Source organism: Vicugna pacos, chromosome 32 (genome assembly GCF_048564905.1).
Source record: "Vicugna pacos chromosome 32, VicPac4, whole genome shotgun sequence".
NCBI classification, from domain to species: Eukaryota; Metazoa; Chordata; class Mammalia; order Artiodactyla; family Camelidae; genus Vicugna; species Vicugna pacos.
The window spans coordinates 7101479-7126461 of NC_133018.1; the positions used below are offsets into that span (position 1 = coordinate 7101479).

Below are 24983 nucleotides of genomic sequence, written 5' to 3' on the forward strand. Positions count from 1 at the left end.
AGTACACGCTGTAGGATTCCATTTATATGAAGCTCTAGAACAGGCTTACTTAATCCATGGTAGAAAAAAATCAGAACTGCAGCTGCCTCTGGGGTGGTGAGGGCAAAGATGGCCTAGGGAGAGTCGCGAAGGAACTTTCTAGGGTGGAAGTAACGTTCTCTGTCTTGATGGGCTTTTTGAACACAAGTGCACGCCTTGGTCGGAACTCACTGACTGCATATGAAGATTTGTGCAGTTCATCTTATTTTTATTTTTTTTACTGTCTATAAATTTCACATTAAAAATTGTGAAACAAACAATTGTACTGTAGCTCATAATACACCTTCTGAAGTATTGAGAGGAACTTTAATTGAAGTCTGAAAATTTATTTGGAATTGCGTCCAGAATACAAAATGAATTGACAAATGGAAAGAGGGAAAAATAGTTGAATAGATACGCGATAGAGCAGTTTTACTAAAATGTTAATGATAGAATCTAGGCAATAAGTGTTCGGGTATTCACCATAAAATTCTTTCAACTTTTCTGTACGTTTCATTCTTTCATGATGAAGTTTTGGGAAAACGTAGAAGCGCAGCATGGGCATAGGGATCTTAAAATAGAGCAGAAAAATGAGAAAGAGGATGAAGTGTGTAATACAATGTCGTTAACATGATTAAAACACCTATATCTAGATTTAGGGGAAGAAATTCAGGCAAAATGATACACTATACACATTAGAACAGTTGCCATTGGGAGAGGGAATGTAAGTGGAGTCCAGGGATGAGCGGATACGTGACAGATGGGAGATGGGGTGGGCGCATGGGTGGATGGAAAGCAGTAAACTCAGCCTTATCTCGGCCTAACCAGCTACTATGCCATTTTACACAAGTTGTTTAACATTCTTTAGACTCACTTTTCACATCTATAAAATGGGGATAATGCTCTCCACACCTCGCAGAGTTGTTTTAAGCCTAAGATTAGATAATGTTCAGGAAGTTGTAGCACAGCCCCTGATCTGTGGTAGACACACAGCAATGGTCTGTCATTCCTTCCTTTTCTTTCCACTCGTATAAATCCTCAGTGTCCTTTAAGGGGCTTTCCTTCTTTAACTCTACCATACCGTGCCTTGTTTTCCAAAGACCGTGAGCACTTGCAGACCATTCCTTTCTATCCCATGTCGTCTACACGTGTAGAGTTGCCCTGTGTGTATCCATCTTGTCTCCTCACTGACCATCCCATGGCTTCTTAAGGACTCACAGTGGAGCTTTGAGTGTCCCTCTGCTTGGTTGTCACCCAGCATTGTTATGGTGTAGTCACTGTGTGTCTCTCTCTGGACCAGAAGGGCAGGGGCAGCATCTGTATGACTCCCTATTTGGTCTCCACATGGAAGGAGCTCAGCAAATGTTGGTTGAATGAATGAAAGAATGGACATGACCTTTTCCTCACTGCTCTTTTCACTCAGCGCTGTCTGGTAAGCACGTTGATTTTGCATTGCTTTTACCCGCTGTCAGACTTGCTGAACTTGTCCCTGCACACTGATGCAGTGGTACGAGCCCAGCCCAGGTCTGCTGTAGGGTATCGCTCCAGACACTCACTGCACTCAAAGACAGGGACCTTCTCTTTGCTGTGGTAGAGGAGCACAAGGGGTATTTTTTCAGCTATTCTGTTAAAGTCTGGGTAACACGTTAGAGCTGAAAGTGGTCTTAGATTTTATGTAATCAAGCCCTTGAACACAAAAGTTAGATGAAAGGATCTGGTTATTCAAAGCCAGTTGGGATTAGTCAGAGAGAGAGCCAGGAAGGAGAGTGGACGAGTTGGAAGCCACTACCCTCTCTGCTCTGTCTTCTGCAACAGCCTCATCTCATCCTTGATGTGGTCCGGACCTCCTCCTCCTCTTATTTGGGCCAAAGACAAACTCAAAGCCTGATTTTAAAATAAAATCCAAACGACTATTTGAAACCCTATATTTCAGCCGGAAGTGTTGGTTTTGCATTGTGTTTGGGGCAGATGGAAGCCAGCTGAAATGGCCCCAAAGCCAGGAGGGGCCTTTGGCACAGCCTCAGCCTGATATTTCCTTGTCTTCAAGTCAGTCCAAGCTACTCATTAGGAGGCCTCATTTCAGCAAGTGGTCTGCTGCCTGCGGGGCCATCCTGGGATCACCACAGCCTTCCCTTTAGTCCATCTTGTCATTCCTTCTCCACCTTCACCACATTTCTGGATCCTGGATGACAGCTGAGGAAACTAGCCTCCTTACTTTCTCTCTGGGAGGGCCAGATACTGAGCATATGTGCCCCTTATTCTCCTAAAGGGGTCCCTGTGCTGTTTTCCTGAGATCATCCCCTTTAATTGGGTGAATGTACAGGGGTTTGTTTAAGCCTTCCTTTGGCAAGCAAGCATCAGGATGCATTTACTTTTAAAAGAATTGTTTAATGTATTCTAAAAACCTTAAAAACAAAGATGTCTACCAACTGGCATTGTTTTTTGCTCCATAGGGTGCCAATGAGCACTTTCTTCAGGTAAAAACGCTCTCTAGAAGAGCCTGCCTCTTTCTTTCCTAGAAAATTTTGGCCCATCCTTACTTTTCTTTTCTCTAATCACTAAAAAATAAAAAAAGAAATGTAGCCGCCACAGGAACTTCTTTCCTGGATTCCAAGGCCTATGGAGTACGTGCAGCTGAGGGCCGGTGACCTGGGAAACACTTCCAGGTGAAGCAGGAGAGACTAGTTCAGGATCTTAGGGATTCCATTTAATGGGCAACAGCATTTCTCCATTTAACATTGCTTCACAATTTGTGTTGTAAAAATAGCTCTGGAGAAATCTAAGCCATTATTACTGCTGGTCTTTAAATCTGGATGTTCCAGTATTCCATCCTGTGTTTCAATGACAGATCTCGCTGTGGTTTGTCACTTCTCACGACACACGCAGTAAATCCTGGATGCAGAGGTAGCGGTTCCCAACCCTATCCTACCTTGAATAGATACAACTTTTCTCTTTTGGTCTCTCAGCAGCCACTATTGAGCTATGCTTCAAGTTTTAAAAAATGAAAAACAGACCACCAGCAGAATGATTTGGATCTGTGTAGATTTTGTGCAGATGTCCAGTGGGAAAAGATAGGCCACCCTGATCCAGAGGGACAGAAGATTAAGACTCTGCCTCCCGCAGCTCACCGGGGCCTGGTTTGCCCGCCTGCGGCGACAGAAGCCATTTCAGTCTTCGCATTTCTTTGTGACCAACATGCCTACACAGCCACCGAGCTGTGCATTCTCTCTAGCACCAGCAGCTTTTATTCCTGCTCCCACCCTGTTGTAAACCTAGAAACAAATATTTAGCTGGCTGTGGAGTGCCATCTAGATGAGCACTTTCCCTCTGGGGGTCTGCTGCGCACACAGCGCGCCTGCCTGGTCCTTTCACGTTGCACAGGACATATAATATATTTACGTCTCGCGTAACCATAGAAACCTGTTGTGTCGGAGAAGACTTTATGATTTCGCTGCTCTCCAGAAAGAGATGAATAAAGCCACACGGCAACCTGCCACCTCTTGTTTAGTTACTTTGTAATCGTTTAGCAATTAAGACTGCAGAACGTATTTACTATAATTTTCACATCTGCAGACATTTTATAGAGTATTGAATATACATAAGGAAATAAAAACACTTGAGACATTATTTTAGAAGACAACTCAGGTTCTTTTGGTATTACTTACATAATTTGTACTTTAGTAATTATTCTTAAAAATGGCCGGTCTTTTTTTTTTTTTTTTTTTCGTTCTGTGATAGAGTTTCCTTTAGGTAATCCCTAGCATGAGGAATGCATACATTTTGTTACAGGAGGACTGTAGAAAGAACACCAGTTTGGGAGTTGGGAAGAGTTGGAGGTGATGCCCAGTTTGAATCTGGGCTTTTCTCCTTACTGGTGGGGCTTCCTGGGGCAAGTGACAGAGTCTCACAGAACTTTTAACAAAAACCTATGAAATGGGCATAATGATAGTATCTACTTTGATGGGTCATTGTGACCAAAGCAATAACATAGGGGAAATACCTGGATATGATAAAGGGTCACTATTGGCACTATTATCATTTCCCTTATTCTTAACTTTTATATTTTTTTTTGTTGGGGGGGAGGTAGGTAATTTGGTTTATTTATTTATTTATTTATTTTAATGTAGGTACCGGGGATTGAACCCAGAACCTCATGCATGCTGGGCATGCACTCTACCACTGAGCTATACCTTCCCCCCTTAACTTTCATGTCTTTTATCCAATATGGAATGTACCACAAGTCCATTCTGATGCTTGCAAAAGCATGTTTTGTTTAGCACATATATGGTACTTCATGCTCATCAAAACTTTACAAATATTTATTAATTATAAAACCCCCAAGAGGAGTACAAATTTCATCTCTTTTCCAATTAATTCTGCACCTTTCCATTTGGTAAATACATGTATTTCAGGGCTTTTAATAGAGCAAGGAACCCCCTTGCCTCTTTTGTCTATGTCTTGGATTGTTTAAAGGAATTATCCACGATGTTGTTTTGTGGAAGCTCGAGTTAGCTGCTAGATGGCTTGGGCGACCCCTGCTGGCTGGCTGCAAAATCAGGGGTGCCCAGCCAGCTGAAAGCTGCACCCTCACCCCCAGCCCTTTATGAATTAGCTGTGGACTGTGCGGACTGTGGGTGGTAGGGTATAATCATGGCTGCGAAGGCATGGAGTTTACTCTTATTGTTATTATTTTCTTTATTATTGTTATTTAAATGGAGGTATTAGAATGCAGGGGACGTTTTCCACTAGCTAATAACCATTTAAGTTGCATTTGGGGGCTTTCACGACTTGACAACAGCTTTTCAAAATCTCGAGCTGTTAGACCCCCTACCGGGTTAATGTGGCAGAAAAAGACAAGAACGACACCAGCCAGCAGCTTTTTGTACCGTGCGGTGTCGCAAGCATCTGGAATAGAGGAGGGCACGGATCCTTGTAGAAAATCCAATTAGAGAGAGGAGGAAATATGCTTTGCTGAGAGAGGGAGAGAGAGAACAGGTTCTTCCCTAGAGGTAAAAGACTTCAATATTAACAAAGCAAAATCCTCTATCACTTTGACTTGTTTCAGAAAACCAGTGTTTCTGGATATCTCCTCAGGAAACCAACACTGCAAGTGAGCAGGGGACTGTTCTATCCAAAGTTCAATTTAAACAGTAACAAACATGATTATGACTATTCAGAGATGGTCACAGAGATTGGGGAAATCAGAGACTTTTCACAATTCCTTTTAGAAGCACTGAGACACCTTCCCCCTCAACTCATTTCTCTGTTTAAATGAAACTGTCTTAACAAAGGATCTAGGGAATGGGGAGTGGTTTTAGAAGTCACCCCTCCCCTGCTTTTAGGGACTATGCCCCACACAAAAACTAACTCCCCTCCCATGGCCTTTGCCCAGTGTTTAGTCAGGCCTCGGCCTTCTCTCTGCACTGCTCCCTTATCCAGACCAAGCAGACTTGTTTGGTAGCTCTTGGTGACATTATTTGTATAGAAATTTCAAGTGCGTGCAATTTACCTAGATTTAGAGGAATATAAATAAAACTCCCACGTAGCTCCTCCAGCTTTTCCTCATTAAGGGGACCAGGTTGTGCTGGAAAATGCATTTTCATTATGACGCATCAGGGCTGGCTGCATTCATAACAGCTCTGAGTGAGGGCTTCTCAGTGTCGCCCTTAGGGCTGGCTGCAGGACTCCCGTTACAAGCAGACACAGTAGGAGCTTTGCTATAATATTCTCATCTCTTTTCCATTTGTTAAAGGGGTCCTTTGGCTTTTTAGTATAATTTGTATTGGTGCCGTTGTAAGAAACAGACGTCTTTAAGGACCGACTAGAGCAGGTGTCTCTTCGCAACTGGTGGAAGGTGTGCCCACTCCGCGCTCTCTGTCATGCTGTCTGTCCCTCCATGTGTAAGTGCTCCTGGGTGACGTGTCACGTGTTCATCATGTGTGCATGTGCTCCTGCCACAGACCTTCTTGGCTCTTAGTGGACAAGGGAAATGGACCTCATGGCGATCTCTGAAAACCATTTTCAGTTATAGTAGCCTGTGTTATCCAAAGACATAGGAGCCAATGAAATTAAAAACCATGCATAGCAAATGGGAGCTGCCGCTGCTGAGAGGCTGAGTTAAGGGAACCACCTCTGTGAACTTCGGGTTCCTCAGCCTCTGATCGCCCCCGCAGAGGACGTGTCCTGGAACCAGCAACTTCTGAGCCCTTAGCACATGTAACGGTGGTGTGGGAAGGCACAGGCCTGAACTCAAGGCCGCCTGGTACTGGGCCCAGTTCTGCTGCTTGTTACCCAGGGGCCTTGGGCAAGTACCTGCACTCTTCCGAGTCTCCCTCAAAGCATCTTCAACAAAGACAGGGCACTCCACCTCCCGGCTGGGCCACGAGGGTTAATGCAAGAGGCCTTCAGCTCTTACTGACGTGCCCTGGCTCTGTTGCCCTTTGGGTTGAGAATTGGGTGCCTACAGATGGGGATGGGTTCCTTATTTCAGATGCCCAGGGAAGGGCCCAGAGCTCCTCGCCCAAGAGAATGTGTTGTCTGCACACACCCTCACTCACCTCATACGACACACCCGCCACACACACAGCTGTCACGGGACATGAGCACTCACACAGTGACATGCTCATCAGGTAGATCATAAGTCCACTAAATTCCTCTTGCCACTAACCTGAGCGTGGTCATCTACAGTAGTCGGGGTGTGTCCTGCTATGGCCAAGGGAAGGACATGCCGCTCGCCTGGGCTGCTTTGTGCAGGAATCCTGCTGAGCGTTGGGGCAGGCCTGCCTTGCCTGCTGCTCACTCACCGCTATTGCAAGGGGTGGAGGGAGGGTAGGTGAGAAAACAGGACTGTTCAGGCTTGGCCAGGCGGCCTTGGAACTTTGGGTCTGACATGTGGTTAAAGTGGAATCTTGCTCTTCATGGGCCCTTTGTAGGCTCTTTGGAGGTGCCCTGCAGCTTGCTGGACCTGCACAGATGACCTGTAGTCCTCCGTCTTTCTTCTGCAGACTCCCTTCAGACACCCTCTCAGGCCTCGGATTGGTGGTGCACCCCCTCTGGCCTCTCCAGGTGGCCTTGTTGGACAGAAGCTGAGATGAGTTATGCTCACAGTGCGGACGTGGTCGCAGGAAGCGCTCTTGCATTTCTGACCCCGGCAAACTAGCAGTGCAGGCTGGTCCCTCCCCAGACAAGCAGGGACAGGGTGGGACAGTGAGACCCCAGCCAGCAGGGCATAGGCTCCAGTTCCTCCAGCCTCTCTCCCAACTTCAGGTGTGCACTTCCACGCTCTCTGAGTGGTTCCCACGAAAACCTTCAGCAGGCCTGAGTAGGAGGGGTGCCCTCGCTCCCTGCCCAAATGGGCACGATGGGGACTCACTGTGTTTCCACTCCTCTCTCCAAAGACTCTTCTTACCAGACTCCTCTCTGGGCCCTCTTGACCCTGATCTGGCTGGGGACCCAAGAGTCCTGGGACAGGTTCGCAGAATCATTTCTTGTGTGCAGCTGCACGTGGGCAGCTGAAGCCAAGCGCCCGCCCCTTAGTGGCTGCTGCTCACTGTCCTGACCTCTCAGGTAAAGAGGTCTCATTCTGACACTGTGTCACACACACACACACACACACACACACACAAACACAAGTCAGCTACAGGCTTCTCTATCTGCACGACGGGAGCAGTGTTCACTTGGTACGGGGACAGAGGGGCTTTTTCGTCCTCACTTGTTAGCTTTTTAACCAATTTAAATATTTACTACAAGTGTATTTTACTTCTAAAATTAAAAGAAAGTTAAGATTGCCACCATACTATTTTTTTTTCTAGCTTTTGGTATTTTCGCCATGGAAAGCACACATTGCTGCTAAATATTGGTATGGCTAACAGTTTCATTAAGTGTAATAACACAGTGATTACTTTATACAGCCTGACTTTTCACCTACGCTCTTGTTTGGTGCTCAGAGCAATTCTGCATAGTTGGGGTGACATTCTTTCCTGGACGTACTGGGCTTGTGACTGTGTGTGTCTGCTTCTCATGCATCAAACACACACACACACACACACACACACACGTATTCACAGAATTGGAAGGAGAGAAGATTCCATTGCCTGCCGGGTTCCACTGGTGCTGTACTCCCATCGTTTCATCAGCCTGTCGTTATTCCCACTTTATCCACAAAGAAGAGAGGTTGGCTTGCCCTGGTGACAGGTAGTGACCAGGAGGGTGAGAGTCAAACCTGGGTCCCCCGACCATGGGGCTTTGGCTCTTTACACTACAATACATGGAGGCTGAATGGGTCTTTATCGACGTGATGAAGCCAAATCGATGGTAGAGAGGTTTCCAGAGCCACATCGTCAGGGGAGCACTCGCCGGCACTTTCTCATCAAAGATTTCAAAAATGAGAGACCAAGTAATGGGGCCTTCGAATCGATGACAGCCTTTCCATCCTCGTGCACACAGGCTATTGAGCTGGTGGAAGTGAAACATTCTCATTTGTTTGATCACTGTGTTTACTGAAGGAGGAAAACCTAGGGAAAAAAGCTGCCAGTTCCTCCTCTTAAGTACAGACTAGGTAATTCCAGGCCATGAGATAAGCGGTATTCACAAAGTGCTTCTGAATTAAAATTGCACAACTGTTCTGGATCCTAAAGGCTGGAGGCTTTTTTGTTTTTAATTCAAATGATCATCTTAAGAAGGCATTTCAGAAGAGGACTTTTAATATCAGTTTAAGAACTGCAGCGCATATTAGAACTTATTGATCATATGTGTGTGAAGGTGTGTGTGTGTATAGATTCCTGGCAGGTAAATATAATCATTTGTCTTCAGACCAACAGAAGGTTTGTTCTGTAAATAATAGCTGTTAGGAAATAGTGTGGATTACAATCTTGAGATGATACAGAGAAAAGCAATTTCTAGAGTGGTATACAGGAACAGGGAGTTAAGTCTAGTTTCATCCGAATATAAGCATTTCCAGAGACATGAGTGGATGACAGTGACTTTGACCTTTGGATAAGCAGCAGCAGCTCCCCTGGGCGGCGCTGACAGTGCGTGCTGCAGGGGCCACACCAACGCTGTGGATTTGGCCCCAGAGTCTGTGCTTGCTGTGCGTCCCCTCTGCCGTGAAGTCTGGATGTGAGATGTGGACTCCTTGGGGAGGGTTTTCTGAGAATTGCTGTCACGTTGTTCCGTCCCCTGGGTGATTCTAGCACGTCTCTCTCTGGTGTGCAGCTTGCACTCTCCCTACCCTCTGACCACTTGCTGGCCTAGTCTTCTGTGCGCCCCATGATTTGGAACGATGCCAGAGCCACTTGGGTGGCTGGGTTACCGGCTCTCTGCGGTGAGGCCACGCAGGTCTCCAAGGATACCTCTCAACCCTGCTCTTCCTCCCCCCCCCCCCCACAGCAATCCTCTCAAAAGTTTGCTTAAACCAAAAAGGGGGGTTTGCAGTAAGGCTGGGGGGGACAAGGAGTCCCTTGAAATCCAAGGCAAGCTCAGAGTGGGAGAGGAAAGCTTGGGGGAGCCGTGGGCTGCACAGGGCAGTCTGGTCCCCGCACTGCGCAGCCACTTTCTGGTTGGGTCAGCTGGAGCGTCCTAATGCTCCTGGCTTCTAGTCCCCAAGTGGGAGAAGGGACACACTGAACAGCTCCTTTGCCCACAGGAAGTCACCCTCAGCTTTCCCTGAATTCCAGTGCACGGGTTCTAGGGAGAGGAATCTGGCCCACTTAGGGCAGTTGTCCACCTGGTCCAGGCAGCAGTGGGAGTCATCAGGTATAAACTTGGCACTAGGAACTCAGCCCTGTGGACCAGGGACGCAATTTCTAGAATCAGAATTGTTATGACCGGGGGAGATGCCCCAAAGCTGTCTACTACACCACCGCCTTCTTTCATCCTGAAGTTACAGCCTGTTTTCCTGCTTGAAAGCCTCACATCAGCACCTCTGCTTCTTGGTTCTTCTCCAATATGAGACGATCATGAGCTAAGAGCATCTTCTCCAGCAGCTCCTTCCCTTGCTGTCCCTGAAAGTAAGTCACAGGCTCTTCATCTTAAAGTTTTACTTATAATCACTATGAAAAAGCAGACAGGGACTAGCAAGCAATTCACATGGGAAAATTTCAAAGGTCTCAGAAATGTTAAGTTCCCAAAGTCTCACGTCTTTAGTTTCTGAGACTCTTGCTAAGTGGCTTCTGGGATAAATGGGTTTTTTCGGCTGTTGACTGACTGGTCAATAATGCCCATGGTCCCTGTCCCCCGTGCGTCTTTTCATGTGTTCAAGACATTCTCTGCCACCTGGCTCTGGACTCCTGTAACACAGGAGCTAGCACAGCCAGACCTGGTCTCCTTATCAGGAAGCCCAAATGATTATAGGCAGTGGCTGTGAATGAACTAACTCTTACCTCCTTAAGGTTTTTTAACTGTAAAGAGGTCTTTGCTTTGAAAGAAGGGGCATTTCTTGCTCTTGATCTGATTCCATCAGGCATGGGACTAGCGGGAGAGGAGCTGCATCACCTACCTGCACACCAGAAACTGAAGGTGGGGTTTGTCACCCATGGTTTCTAGCTTCAGGTTTGCAAGTGGTTGGTCTTTGGCAAGTAACTGGTTATCAGTGCAAAGGAAGCCTAGGGAAGGGGGTGGGGGACGATGGAATGAGTTAAAAAAAGGGATGTTGAGACATAAATTAAAGTGTGCTTGCGTAGAGCTTCAGTCACAACTGTCAGAGGGTTGACAGAGAGTGTGTACTTGGAGCGATCAGGAGGCCATGCTTGCAAATGAAAATCCTCTCTGGAGCCTCTTGCCAAGCCCTGTCCCCGAGAACAGGATAGCTCTGGCACAGCTCTGTGGCGCTTGATTCATGGGCCATTTCCGTCTCGGGGGAAAGCTGCCTGCGAATAGCATTTTGGAGCCTGCCCCTGTGACGGCGTGATTTATGTTCCCCAGAGCAGGGGGGAGCTGGGCTGCTCACAGGGCCCGGGAGCAGATGCTAGCTGGGCGACGGGTGCCTCAGAGAAGCCGCTGCCCCTGCAGGACTCCGGCTCCCCTCCCAGCCCCTCACCAGGACCCGTGCCACCGTCCTGCACCGAGACCAGCTGTGCTGACTTTAACCTCTGCCCTCACTGTTCTCCATGACTGACATGATCCAAACCGCAGCCTTCTACCCAACCCCACGCCGGGGATATATGCCCAGAAGTGGGATTGCTGCATCATATAGTAAGTCTATTTTTAGTTTTTTAAGGAACCTCCCAATTTACATTCCAGACAACAGTAAGGAGGGTTCCCTTTTCTCCACACCCTCTCCAGCATTTATTATTTGTAGACTTTTTAATGATAGCCATTCTGACTGATATGTGGTGATGTCTCATTGTAGTTTTGATTTGCATTTCTCTGATAGTTAGCAATATTGAACATCTTTTCATATGCCTGTTGGCCATCTGGATGTCTCCTTTGGAGAAGTGTCTATTTAGGTCTTCTGCCCATTTTTTTGATTGAGTTTTTTTTTTTGATATTAAGCTGTATGAGCTATTTGTATATTTTGGAAATTAGTCCCTTGTCAGTGGCATTTTCTACAAAGACAGTCATGTCTTTTCTTCCTCACACAGGATGGTCTGTGGCCTGGAATGTGAGAACAGAGATGAGAGAGTAGGAAAAATGGGGGATTTTCTCTATTCTCTCTGAGCCAGGAATAGAGGACTCCTCTTGGAGCCCTGTTCACATCGTGCCTACCTCTGCATCTGGGGATTGCAGAGAGCCCTGTCTGACAGATTCCAGGGGGACAAAAATGTACAGCTCACTACTGATTTGGTGGCACTTTGAATTCTAGTCTTCTTCACCATCTGCCTGGGTATTATGTACTCTTCCCATCCCTCACATAGCTGCTCCATGCAGTCCCTCCAGCGTCCATAGCTGTGTGCAGTGGGAAGGATGGGGGCGTGTGCTTACTCCATTTTCACCTGGAACCAGAGCCTGGTGTAGCAGGATATGTGTAAGAAATAGTTAATAACATTTGTTGAGTGAATAGATGAATGCGACATCGAACAGTTGGTCCCAGCCTCTCTCTTCAGCACCAGACTTGGATGTCTCATAGTCTCCAGCCCTTCTGGAAGGAAGAACATCTAAATAATTGAATCAGTGTCTGCATACCGACTACCCGTCCTGTCTGCATGTTCAGCATGTCCAAACCAAACCCACTCCTCTTCCATTTAAGACCAGCTTCTACTTGTAGTTTCTCTGTTTGCCACCAGTGGCCCATCTGCCGTAAATTAACTGCTACTTGTCTTTCACTCTCTCCCTTCAATGAGTTTCAGGCAAATAAGTTCTCTGTTTGGTAATATTTCTCCTGTTAGTTCTCACTTTTTCACTTTCAGCCTTGCACCCTAGTTCGCACGTCTAGGCGAATAGGATAGCTGGCCCAAGCACAGGACAAGCCAGAGCCATTGTTGGTGACAGTAGCAAGCAAAAACTGAGGAGGAACCAGGAAGGTGCGGTACAGCCAGGTTGGTCTGTAAGGAGACGGGGGATGGGAGCCAGCGGCAGAGAAGGGAGCCAGTCTCCCGATCTCGGAGCCCACAGGCTTGCGGAGAGCTTGTCTCACCTGGTGTGTTGAGCCGCAGGCACGTTAACACAACAGTAACTCCCAAGAACGGGGCTTCTAGGAGGTGTGAGGAGCCACTCAGTCCCCATCGCCTTGACCCTGGGCCTTTTGGGATGCTCTGAGCAGGCGCTGGTAACAGCCACCTGACTTTCTCCCCCTCCCTGTGAAATCTGCATTCTCCACTCTGAGCCAGTTGACTGTCTCAGACAGCAGCCCCGAGCCCACCACCCCCTGTGCAGAGAGGTCTGGAGTGACGGCTCTCGACTGCCTTCCGCGTTCCAGTCTCCACCATTCACTCCTCCTTCCCTCCTCCTCTCATGCTTTGCTCCAGCTCCACTGGGCTGGACCCTGGAGAGCCCCACCCTGTCTCACCTCCACGCCTCTGCTTATGTTGGTCCGTCTCCCCACTTCCGCCCCAGATCCCAGTCTCTACCTGTCAAAGTTGTGTCCTTCCAAATGCCTCTCAGATGCAGCTAATTCCAGGAAGGCCTTTATACCCTCCTGATCTTGGTTATAGGCTGATGCCCTGTTTGCCTCCTTCTTAATCCACCCTGGCCAGTAGTCACTACTGGTCTGTGTGTGCCTTGAAGGCAGGTGTAATGTGACTCCCTTCTGTTCAGCCTCCGTGGTTCTTGCACACAGGTCCCACTCAGTGATCATTGCTGAATCAAAGTGAATGGAATCAGACCCAATGATGCGCCATCTCTAGCAAATCTCTCAGAGAGATGAGGGGTTGTGACTGTGCTGTGACGACCACTGATGGCCAGGCCCTCCTGGGATTCCTGCTGTAGAGATGAGGCTTGTCTTGTAAGTGGGAGAGTCCCTTATCTGTGACATCGCCTGTTTGTTTCCCCTCAGTGTTAATACTGCGAAGGGTCAGGAAGTAGGAAACAACCCCGTCAAGCATGAGATTCTGGGGCTCAGTCGCAGCTGCCAGCAGTGGAGCCACTAGGTAATGGAGGCCAATACCGGTTCCAGCCAATTCTTCTCCCGTTTGCAAAGCGCCAAGTGACAAGCAGATTTCTCAGCTCCAAGCGGGCTGTCATTTTCAGATGATAAATGTGTCCTTGGACAGAAGAGCTTGCTGAGTGATATTTACCAGGGTCTCTAATGAAAAACCCTCAGCTCCCAAGGGAGCATTTCAAGCCTTCAGCTGCTTGCCTGGTCGACTGGCGCTTGCAGGGCAGTGAGAGGATGAGCCTTCATTCCTGCTCTCCAGCAGGGTGGGAGCCCTGGTGATTTGTTTAGGTGCTTGGAAGTTTCCTGGTTTCTCTGGCTTCCTGTCCTCATCCCCTCCCTCCCCTAGTCAAACTCCAGCAAAGACAGACTTGGAAAGTGTGAGACACTTTGAACCTTAGATGGGGGGACGGGGAGTCAGTGCCACACCCGAGCTGGGAGCAGTCCGGGCTCTGCCACCTAGTGCTCCCTGGCCAAGTTCCTCAGTCTCTCTGCACCTCAGTCTCCTCGGAAACAAGATGGAGATGAGAACTGACTCACTGGGTGGTGGTACAGATAAATTAAGTCTGTGTAAAAATACTTTGCATGGTATAGAATGCCCTCCTGCATAGGCCATTCATTCAGCGTGCTGGGCGCTGTGCTGGGTTTGAAGGGCCATGTCCAGACTGTGTGGGCTGGGAAGGAAAGCAGGTGAATAGCCTTTACCAGCCAACAGTGTGGTTCAGGGACGAAGGTGAGTAGCTGGCTCAGAAATCATACCTCTTTGCTGTCCCTGAAGCTGCTCCCCTCTCGTCACCGCTCTGGGGCCCCCAAGATCTTCTCCCAGTGACAGACGGGCATCCGTGTGACCTTGTGCAGAGACCATGGCTATGTCAGGACTCTGATGCCTGCTGCCAGGTGTGTTAGTCTGGGTTCTCCAGAGAAGCAGAAACACACACATATGGAAATTTATTACAAGAAATTGGCTCAAACAGTTACGGAGACTGAGAAGGTCCAAGATCCGTAGTCAGTGAGCTGCATCCAGGAGGGCAGGTTGTGGAAGTGCCCAGCTGAGTACACGTGTGGAGGCAGCTGGGCCAGGAGGGAACCCTCTCTTACCCGCCTTCTGTGCTGATCAGGCCCTCCGGAGTGCACAGGTCCATGGCGCGTGGGAGGGGAGGGCAGTTTGCTCTCCTCAGTCTGCAGATTCAAATGTTAATCTCACCCAGAAGCGCCCTGACAGCCACACCCAGAATAATCTCTGATCAAGTCCAGGCAGCCTGGGCCCAGTCAAGTTGACTCATAAAATGACCATCTCACCAGGTTTGCTTGGAGCCTTCGGGTGGCCAGGCACCTTCACACGCTGTGTCTCAGTCGGCTCTGTGATGACCCAGTGAGAGGGTTATTCCCCTTCTCTGTTGTGTGATCCTGATGTCACAGGCTCACTGGCCTGGCCCTTTGAGCAGGTCATGCTCACCTTAAACCCAAATCTCAGTGCACGGTTCCCTCTGGGCGGCAGCAGATCCCGCTTCTCCAGCACATGAGAGGCTTGCGTGCCTGGTCTGTGAGTCTGTCCTCTGCCTCCAGTGCCCTGGCGCTCTCCGCTCTTCCACACTCATCCTTAGTCAGCAGGAGACTTTAAACAAAGTTGCTGTGTGGCCTGAGAGTCATCTGTGGGCTAGACGTCACTCAGCATTCCCACAAAGTCTGGATGGAATCAGGATGCCGGAGGAAGGCGGGGCCCACATACAGATCTGCCCTCGCTGAGCCTCCAGCTCCGGTGGATTGTGGCACGAGGTGCGGGCTGCGGGGAGGACATCCCCCTGGGACCCGTTTTGCTCCTGTTGTGTCCTCCTTGGCTTTGGTCTGCTAGGGCCACAGGGCACGGCTTTTACTTTTAATACCTTCTTTGCTATTTTAATCATTGGTGAATCAAGGCACTCCTGGGTATTTCTATTTATTTAAAACCCATTGTGAAATGTTCTTTTACAGTCTGTCATAGGGGAAATATGAATTTATTAATTTAAAAATTATCCTCATGCTGAGTTGGAAATGGGCTCCAATCAGCAATGTTCTCAAGCCTACATTTCACATGCTCCCCCTCTGCCTCGTATCGCAGCACCTTGTGCCTGTCTGTCTCCTTGTCTGGAAAACGCCTTTGGGGGCTGCATGTCCCGCCTAGCATGGTACCTGGCACATGGGAGGTGCTTAGTTACTGTTTCTGAGCTGGAATGGATGGGAGCTTCTGCCGCAGGGCACACTCACCTGAGCTCTGTGTGGGGAGGAATCCCCAGCCAGCCCGCGGCAGACACAGCAGACGGTGCCGTTCCTTCAGCAAACGCTACTCAGCACCAAGTCCGTGTTGGGACTCGCTGGGCACAGGGGGTGCAGCACAGGTGCCGGCAGGGGGCTCGCAGTCGGGGCGGGGGGTGATGAGTGCATCTGAGCAGCACTGGACAGGAGCCGGAGGAGGGCCCGGGACGGAGGGGATATGGGAGGTGCTGCGTGCCGGGTGTGTTGGGTGGTGGAAGCACACAGAGCCTCGGAGCAGACCCCCGCCACTCAGCGCTTCTTTTCTCTGCAACATCCCCACAGGACCTGTGCCAGCAGCGAGACCGAGAGTGAAGCCGGAGACATCATGGACCAGCAGTTTGAGGAGGTGAACAACAGGCTCAACTCGGTCACCGACCCCACTGGCTTTCTCCGGATGGTTCGCCGCAACAACCTCTTTAACAGGTGCGTGTGGCCTGTCCCCAGGCCCAGGGCCGGCGGGGTGCCCCAGCGCAGGCAGTGTGCTCCCCGCTGATGCTTCTTCCAGTGGCTGGACTTCCGGCTGGGGATTGCATTTGCAGAAGCGAGCGTGGGGCTCCCACGGCCCCACACTCCTCAGGGCCTCGCACCTCCGGGTCAGGTGAGAAAGCGGTGACAGGCTTGGGGTGACCTTCTGAGTTTGGCTGGGATGGGAGGCTAAGGCGACAGTCAGCCGCTTCTTTCTGTTGCCTCAGAGCTGACTTCCCAAACACCAGGCAGAAGCCAGATGGAGTAGCTGCATGTGCTGCTTTCCAGCTTTTGCTGGTGACTCAGGGGCCAGGCACCTGTGTTGAACTTCCTGGCTGGAGGCTGCGGGCGGCCAGGGAGAGTGGGTGGCAGCATTGCAGGGGGGAGAGCCCATCCAGGCCCTGCCTCCCTGTTACTTGACCAGATAGGCCTCAGCCGCTTTGAGATGAGTGGAGGTTGGAATTGCCAACCAGCACAGCCGGCATCTTTTCACCAGGGCTGACAGCCGAGCTGCGTCCAGATAAACAGGCAGGCGGTTGGGGTTGAGAGGCACCTGTCCTGCTGTCATTTGGTTTCCTGGCAACATCCTAGGAGTCACATTTGGACAGAACTTTCCAGAAGGACATCCCAGACTCTCTCAGGTCCCTGCCTTTAAAGGGCAGCAGCTTGAGCCTGGCACACAGGAGGGAGGTGGCTGCGCTCGGGGTGGAGGGGCCCCGCCGGCCGCCCTATGCAGGGGGCATTGTCTGTTCCTGTCCCGGCCCTGGTTTCCTCTCATTATTGTGCTGTCAGGCTGACAAACGTGTGTTTACTTTCCCAGGGGTGAGTTGATGGGGCAGGAGCCAAGGGCTGGGGCTGTAGGAACTGGCAGCTCGGTTAAAAGGAGGCGAGTAATTCAAGCTGGTTCACCCCCAGTTTCTTTCTCATCCCTGTCCCCTTCGCAGGTGTCCCTCAGGGCTTTTAGTTTCGGGTGGGGCCAGGCCAGGCATGAGGAGGCACGGGGTTGGGCCTGGCTCCCCTCTGTTGCTGCTGCTCCTCACCTGTGAGGTGGGTGGTTCCCGACTCTGCCAGGTGCCGTGGTCTGTGGTTGTGAACTAGGGCGCGGAGAGCTTAGGGTCAGGTCTGGCCTTGCCGTGTGCCCGCTGGGGGACCCTGGGAGGCACGTTCTCCACTGGCAGCCTCTGTCTCCTCATCACTGAAATGGGGACCCTACTTTGTAGGGCTCCTCTAACACGGGAATTGAAGGAGCTCACGTGTAAGGAACACGTGACAGGCTTCCTGCTGCACAGGAGGCCCCGTCCACGTGATGACTTTCTGCTGTTTTGAGTGAGGTGGGGAGGACAGTGCTAAACTTGGATCTTAGGATAACGTGGTGGATAAGCTACAGAAGGGATGGAGTCTGTATGCACCTGTGCAGCAGATGCTGACCACCTGGGGTTGTGGCCTCACCTGCCGTTTTTCTTCCTATCCCACCTCATGTCCTTTGCGTGAGAAAGAAAGTGCCAAAGGCAGGCTGCTGGGCACTGCTGGGTGTCCTGGGACCCTGGCTGACTGTCCCTGGGCGGGAGGCCATGTGAACTTTGGCTCACAGAGTTGCTCATTTTGGGAAAATGGCTTTTGTCCTCCCGAGCAGCTCTGAAATAGGTCCAATGAGCACAATCCTGTGGGTCTGTTCATCAGTTCATTTAAACAATGCAGGGTGGCTCTGGGACAATGCAGGGTGCAGTGGGCCCCCACCCCACTGCCAAGGCCTGACTCTGGTGTTGAGGGGGCAGTGGGGCAGGGGCGGGGAGGGTAGGCCCTGCCATCGCCCTCCGCATGTCTCCCCATTTACCCCAAACAGGGCCTGCAGCTGTGGCTCCCTACCCCTCTGGTCCTGCCCTGGCTGCACACTCATTGCTTTTGCCTCTGAGGTCCTCTGCCAGTGGGCCGTCTCCTTGGTATGGAACCAGCAAATAGCTGAGCCCATGTGACCCACCCATTGTCCCCTCAACACCGAAGACTCAGGCCTTGACAGGGGGGAGGGGGTGCCCCCAGAGCCACCTGCCCTCCAGATCCATGAGCACAAGCTGCCCTCCGTGGAGGTGGGAGGGGTAGGGTGTGTGCTGCAGCGGGACTGAGGACCACTTCTGCCCAGGGCTCTTACCTGGGGAGGAGCAGTGAGTGGAGGGGAAGGCCACTGGCCCAGCAGGGTCAGCCTGGTCAGCGTGCTGGAAGGGGTGCAAACCTGTGTCCCCCACGTTGTTTTGTACACGAGTCCCTATGAGGTCTGGTTCTTCACCAAGATCCGTGTCACGCCTGCCTCCAGGCTGCCCTAATGCGGCTGCAGCAGTGCCCACAAGTCCATCGTGGGCTGGGGGCTGATGCAGGTCTGTCTGTCCCCCTGTTCCTAGGTCTGGTGGTGGCACTTCTCTGTGGCAAGGCACAGAGGGGAGGGGAGAAACCCTGGGCTTAGAGGGCAGACAGACCTTGATTTGAAACCTGGCTCCACCTTTTATTACTGGGTGACCTTAAGCTTTTTATTTTTTCATCTGGAAAATGGGGGTCATGACGCCCCCTGAACTGTGGTTGGGGTGCAGTAATGTGATGATGGAGAGACAACCCTGCTGTGTGGTAACTAGTTTCTTTCTCTCCCCACCTTGGGTCTGAGGTTTCTATGTTACCAAAGACCCTTGTTGGATATGAATCGCCACTTTTTGACTCAAATCTCCACCCTAAAACCTGGTTGGATAGCTCGATGCTTCTTCCCCTTACAAACTCTCTCTGGCTACCAGAAACTAGTGAGATGGGAATAAATACGGGATGATGGAGTCCTTACGGCCAGTCCTGACTGTGAGTCCTGGGTTCCATACCTGTCTCCTGGCTGCTGTCCTGCCAGCCCTGTCCTCTGCCCTAAGCTGGGGGCCCCGTGGCCCCAGGCCAGGGCTCTGCCTGCTCTCCTGCTGGCCCACCAGAGGGCTGAGTGTTCTCTCCAGCTCTGGCCCTGGCCAGCGGTTCTGGGCAGGGGCCTTCCCTCCCAACAGCAGCTGCAGCGGTGGGTCGTCCTCAGAGCTCCCTGCCTGTCCCCATGCACTGCCCTGAGGGCCCCAGCAGTCGCCAGACCCCCATGTGCCCTCCCACAGCCAGTGCTTCTCTCCAGGCAGCACAAACCCAAACGAGCTGAGCTGTGAAGTTAAGGACTGTCAGCGGTCACTTGAAAATTAGGGCCATCGCATAGGGTAGTGACAAGTTTGTCTAAATGCAAAAAGGTTCCCCCTCTACGTATCGAGTTTGCCATATATTTTAAGGCAACTTTCATTTATAAATAATGTTTTCTTTACCACTTACCTGTTCACATTCTTGTTCTAGAACTGATTTAAAACAGTACCAAAACGTACTAATGCCCCAGATCGTATGGAGAATAAATAAAGGGATGAGAAAATCAACGTAGGGGGAAAACAGAGGTAGAAGAGAGGGAGTGTGTACAGACCCAGTGCACGTGGAGCGCTGCTGGGCACGGGCACAGGTTGGACCCCTCGCAGCCAAGCAGAGGCCGTCTGGCTTGTCGGCCCTGGCCCTGTCCTGTTGACTCACAATCCACGCTGTAACAAAGTCCCCAGGGGCCTCATATGAAGGTAAAGTTGGAGAAGTGCTGTTCCCCTTGGCCTGAAGCTCCCCCTACCCCGGTGCAACTTCTAATGGGCCCTGACCACAAGCCCCCCTGCCTCCCCCTGGCTCCCACTCCCCTCCTGATCTCACGCCCCCAGGACCCGCCAGGTTGGCCTTGTGACATTTTTGGCCCCCAGGCTGTCTGTTCCCATTGCCGAGACCATTCCTTGAGATTCACTCTCCCCCTGAAATCGCCATTTGTCAGCTGGGCAGGCCACCACACACAAGGTCACCTTCTCTCCATCCCTGAGCACGTGATGAGCCCATCCCCCCTTGACTGCCCAGCTCATCCCTGAATGAGGCCCGGAGCGGGGTCCACAGGCAAAGCCTAGGCAAGGCTAGCCTGAGCATTGGGTTTTTCTAAGGGACCATCCCCAGACTTGGCCATGGAGCCTTCGTGCATGTTGCGGCAAAGAGCAGATGGCCGCAGCAGAGTGCCCTGGGCAGGCAGAGGCCGTGGCTCCTGCAGGAGCACAGACCCAGGCCCCTTGGTGTGTGTCACGGCCTTTGACCAACATTCCCAGGAGAGCCCAAGAGCAAGAGGAGAGAAACCACGTGCAGCCCAGTCTCATCCCTAGGCTGGAGAGGAGCCAGTGTCACTGGAAGAGCTGGGGTCTCTGCCTGAGCCCACCCAGCCTTGTGGCTCTTCTCCTGAGGAGGGACCCAGACCCCATGAGCCAGGCACTTGGTAATTAAGGAGGTGAGCAGGCAGAAAGTGCCGACAGCTTATTGAATAAGTACTTGAAATGCAGCGTTTGACAGCCTTCATCTCCCAGAGGAGACCAGCCTTCGTGGGAGGATGTTCACTGAATGGTATCAGAGTCCTTTTTTTAAATTGAATTGAGGCATCTCTGGCTGCTTGTTTATAATGGATTTGCCAATTAATCTTTCCATTGGTGCCTTAAAACCCAGGTACTTGTTCAAATCTCAGGCCAGCTTTTGGCCCCTAAGAGGATGCAGTTGAGAGCTCAGAGCTCCAGGGGGATTTTGGAGCATCCTGGTCTGGGCTGAGGGGAGGGAGGCAGGAACTGAGTGGTTTCACGGGTGTAAGATGCAGGAGCCTTTCCCGGCTCCTTGGCTTTGAGGAGGAAGTCTCCACCAAGAGGGGTGGGGGCTCTCGAGGTTCACAAGGAGCAGAGGCAGGACCCTCCTCTCCCCGACCAGGCCTAGGACCCTGCAGCTTGAGTGCAGACAGGAAGTCTGCAAAACTGGCCTCTGGAAAGTGATCACTGTGTGACAGAGACATGGGGGACGGTGGGGGCTGTGTGCCTAGGCAAAGGTGGCCGCACCTGGAGGCCCAGCACTGCCAGGAGGCAGCCTCCGCCTCCTCCCTCTCTTGCACACCCTGACCTGGGCACAGTTCCGCTCACAGATAGCCCGGAAACTGGTGCTTAGTGCAGTGTCTACTGTTCCGGGGGACAGGGGTGCTCCAGACAGGGGTTCAGGGCCTGAGGCTAGGCCTCAGGCTCCCCACAGAACAGAGGCCCCTCGGCTGCGGTCTTCCTGTTGCCTGACTGCAATGCAGAGTGGCCCTGCTCCAGACTTGGCCTTGGGCAGGATGCTGAACATAGATTCTCCTCTGTGGCAGTGGAGGGGCTGGGGGTGCCAGGTGAGCCCTGCCTGGTGGTGAGGGTTCCAGTGATGGACACATGTCAGCGCCATCTGGCCCACTCCGGAAGAGGCCCCATATCCCAGGCTTCCTTTCTTTCCCCTCCCCTCGGTAGCACTGAAGATGTCAGGGCCAGATGTGTCCCGGGGTGGGTGTTCCTGGCTCAGCTTGGTTCCTGGCAGCCCTGTGTCTGGACAATCAGATGGGAAGGACCCGCGTGCCTGCTGGGGAACTGAGAGCAGAGGGAAGGACTTGGGAAAGGTGGGAGAAGGGAAGATCCTCCACTGCGGCCTCAGCTCTCCGGCTGGCGTGCGAGATTCAAGAGCAGGCCGCGTGCACAGGGCTCTCAAGCCCTGTTGGTCCTGAGATTGCGAGCTTTAGGAGGGCAGAGACCGAATTTCCACAGTCACTAATGTTGCCCTGTGGTCCCCCTCCTCAGAAGCACGTAGGGCGGGAAGGAAGCCTGCGTGGCGTCCTTCCTCTGTTCAGAGCCATGGGGAGCAAAGCTGGTTCCTCCCTAAGTCAGATCGTCCCTTCAAGCTTTCAAGAGATACATGTTTCCTAGCTGCTCCCCTGTGCTGTGCTTGGGTCTCCTGCCCCATCCCCAGACCAGAGAGTCCTGCTCTCAGTCTGCCAGAGTCTGCCCAACACAGGGCTGCCCACCCCCGGCTGGAAGTGCATGTGGAGGGTTCCTCCCTCTGCTCCCCGGAGACAGGCAGGACGTGGTCTTAGGGCCAGGTTGGCTCCCCCCATCCCTGGGGTCTTCAGACCAGGCTGGGTCGCTCTTTGGTCTCCCCTGAGCGGGGTCGATCCTGTGCTCCCCCATCTCTGCTGCTCCTCTAGCTCTCCATCTTTGACCCCCTGACCTGGAAAGCCTGAGCAACCAGGGTGCATGTTGGGGTGGGGCACCCACCATGCTGTGCTCCCTGCACATGACCCAGCTCCCCTCCCTATTGGAGCCCTGACAGGAAGCTAGCTTGGCGCCCAGGGTGCAGCAGTTTGGACTGAGACTTACAAACGCGCATCGCGCAGATGCTCCACCATCTACCCTGACAGCCGGCAGGCACGCGCCTGCCCAGACTCGGCCACGGGGTGAGGCCGCGTCAGTGTGTGCGAGCCCGAGCACCCAGGTCTCCTGCAGGCCCAGCCCAGTCATAAACCCCCTGCCTGGGGAATAGATCTCTTCATCCCTGACGGGAGGTTCATGAGCAGCAGGGCTGCCCGGGCCGCCTGGTGTCTGTCATTCCAGAGACATAAACCACACCTGACGCCTCTGCCCTCCTGGGCAGCGCTTCACACGTCATCCCAGAGCTCCACATCCTGGTCCTGTTCCTGTGGAGACCAGGCAGCTCCCCCTTGCCTGCCAGCAGGCCTCCCCTCTCCCTGGATAGGTGCTGCCCCCGCCTCCCGTTACCACACAGATAGCTGTGCAGCAGAGAAAACGGAAATTTCTCCAGAAGTAGATTGTTAAACATCGTCTGAAGAATGAGCTGGTAAAGACCACGGTGTGGTGTGAGGAAATCCTCTGCTGCGAGCTGGGCTGTCTGTCAGTTACTGGGTCAGTGTCCCTGGCAATAAACGGATGCCTGGAGGAAAGAGAGCCAGCGCCACCTGCTGGAGACACGTGGTAGTGCATCAGTGAGTCCCAGGAGCCCGGCCCCTCCTCCTGCTCCCGCAAAGCCCAGGAGAGGCTGCCTGCTGTCAGCTCCGAGTTTGTGGGTCCAGCAGCGGGGATGGCAGGGGTCAGAGGTGAGTGCAGGTTGCTAGGTGTGTCTTGAAGGCTGGGAGGATGCAATAAAAACCCCTCCCCTGCCAGGTGGGTGGCCTCCTGCGAGTAACTCTTGGCCTCTCTCGACCTTGGCTCCTCATCTGGAAAGGAAGGCCCTGAGGGGTGAGGCTGACCTGGCAGGTGCCTGTGGGGGGAGCATTTCCACCCTGTCAAGGCACCGTTCTCTCGTCTTAGAGTCCAGATTGCTGAAGCAGAGACAAGTCAGCCAGGCTGAAAGGCCCCCACAAACCAAAGCAGTGCAGTCCCCCACCCCCCTGAGGCTCCACCGCTGAAGGCCCCCCAACCCCAAGGCCGTGCTTCCACAGTACGACCCACTAGTCTGCGGTGGCAGTACCAGGAAGGAGGCAGCTGTGCCTGTGAGGACAGCAGGGAGGGAGCCGACATCCCGCACACCCGCTCACGCTGTCAGCCACTTCTGGCCAGGGGCTCAGAGCCCAGAGGCCACTGCCATTTGGCTGTGACTCTGAATCCTGACCATGGGGGCAGCATCCGCAGAGCAGACTCTCCGGACAGGTTATGGTGCTTGAGAGCAGCAGTCACACCCTGGCACTGTCAGGTGCAAGCACACGGGGGGGAGGGGCTCTGGGGACTGTAGCCATGTCCTGTAAGTCAGTAGAGGCGTTAAAAGAGCCACCACAGTTTTGACGGCTTCCTAGGTTGAGTACATTTTTAATTTTTTAAAACTAGAAGAGAGCTACAAAGAATTTAGTCCAACCCTTTCATTTTATAAGCAAGAAAAAGAGGGGAGTAGACAGGTGACATGCTTTATCGGAGTCACACAGCCAGGGAGCAGTCAGACGGGCCAGCGTGGGCTTCTGATTGTTTGGAGTAAGTGCGTGCTTTGGTCAGCTGCCTTCCTGCGCAGCTTGATCACGCTGGTCTCCTTGTGCCTGGGGCGCTCGGGGAGCCCGGGGATGTGGAACTGCGTCTCTCTGTCTCTCCTGTAGTTCAGAGCCTTGGGGTTTGTGGGGCGCCCCATCAGTCACCTTTGGGACCTATGGCCACAGCGTTGTCTGGGGACGTGGCCCTCCCCTCGGATGTCTGTGGCCCAGTTAACAGACTCACGCGCCTCAGGTGGGGTGACCAGCCACAGTCCAGGTGGACACGTGCTAGGGAGTGACATGAGGGAGTGCTGGGAGACAGTGCTGCCCTGGCCGTGGTCCTGTCTGCCGAGCATGTGAGGGCCCACAGGCCGTGTGTGGGAGCACACGCTGCGTGTCACACCGCACGTCTCCTCTGGAGCGCGATCTGTGCTGTCTCCTTCAGGGGAGCAGTGCTCTTTGCAGTGTAGTCTAGGGAATTAAGTGAGCCTCTGAGTGTCACTCCGGGGTTAGCTGTGCTTCACTGGCTTTGACGGCAAAGACATGCCACAGCCCCGTCGCTTGTAATTACGTGTTTCCTGAGTGAGCGAGCCGGCGGAGCGGGCTGCCCGGCCCCGGGTCCTCTGCTCTTTCTTTTCTTGCAGGAGGGGATGGGGGCTGTGGTCCTCACAGCCTCACTCAGCAAGACCCTGGAATGTAGGTCAAGTGGGACGTGGCTGAGAACACCAGGGGAGGTCGGGGAGGGCCGGGGACAGAAGCCTACCTCAGACCCATGGGAACCTTTCAGACCCATTCTTAGCTGGTCATGGGTCC

General features: G+C 52.3%; 1 protein-coding gene and 1 long non-coding RNA gene across 2 annotated transcripts in view; one reads left to right on the forward strand and one right to left on the reverse strand.

Moving 5' to 3' along the window:
• TTC28 (tetratricopeptide repeat domain 28) overlaps positions 1-24983 on the forward strand; it is a 480591-nt gene that overhangs the window by 429259 nt on the left and 26349 nt on the right. Inside the window, exon 13 of the mRNA XM_072953148.1 lies at positions 16121-16261. Coding sequence (XP_072809249.1) covers positions 16121-16261 — 141 coding nt within the window. The remainder of the gene's footprint in view (positions 1-16120; positions 16262-24983) is intronic.
• On the reverse strand, positions 14478-14899 carry LOC140690848 (uncharacterized). Its single transcript, XR_012066175.1, has 2 exons — positions 14846-14899; positions 14478-14725 (listed from the first exon to the last, which is right to left on the reverse strand). It is a non-coding gene; the product is annotated as an uncharacterized lncRNA (long non-coding RNA).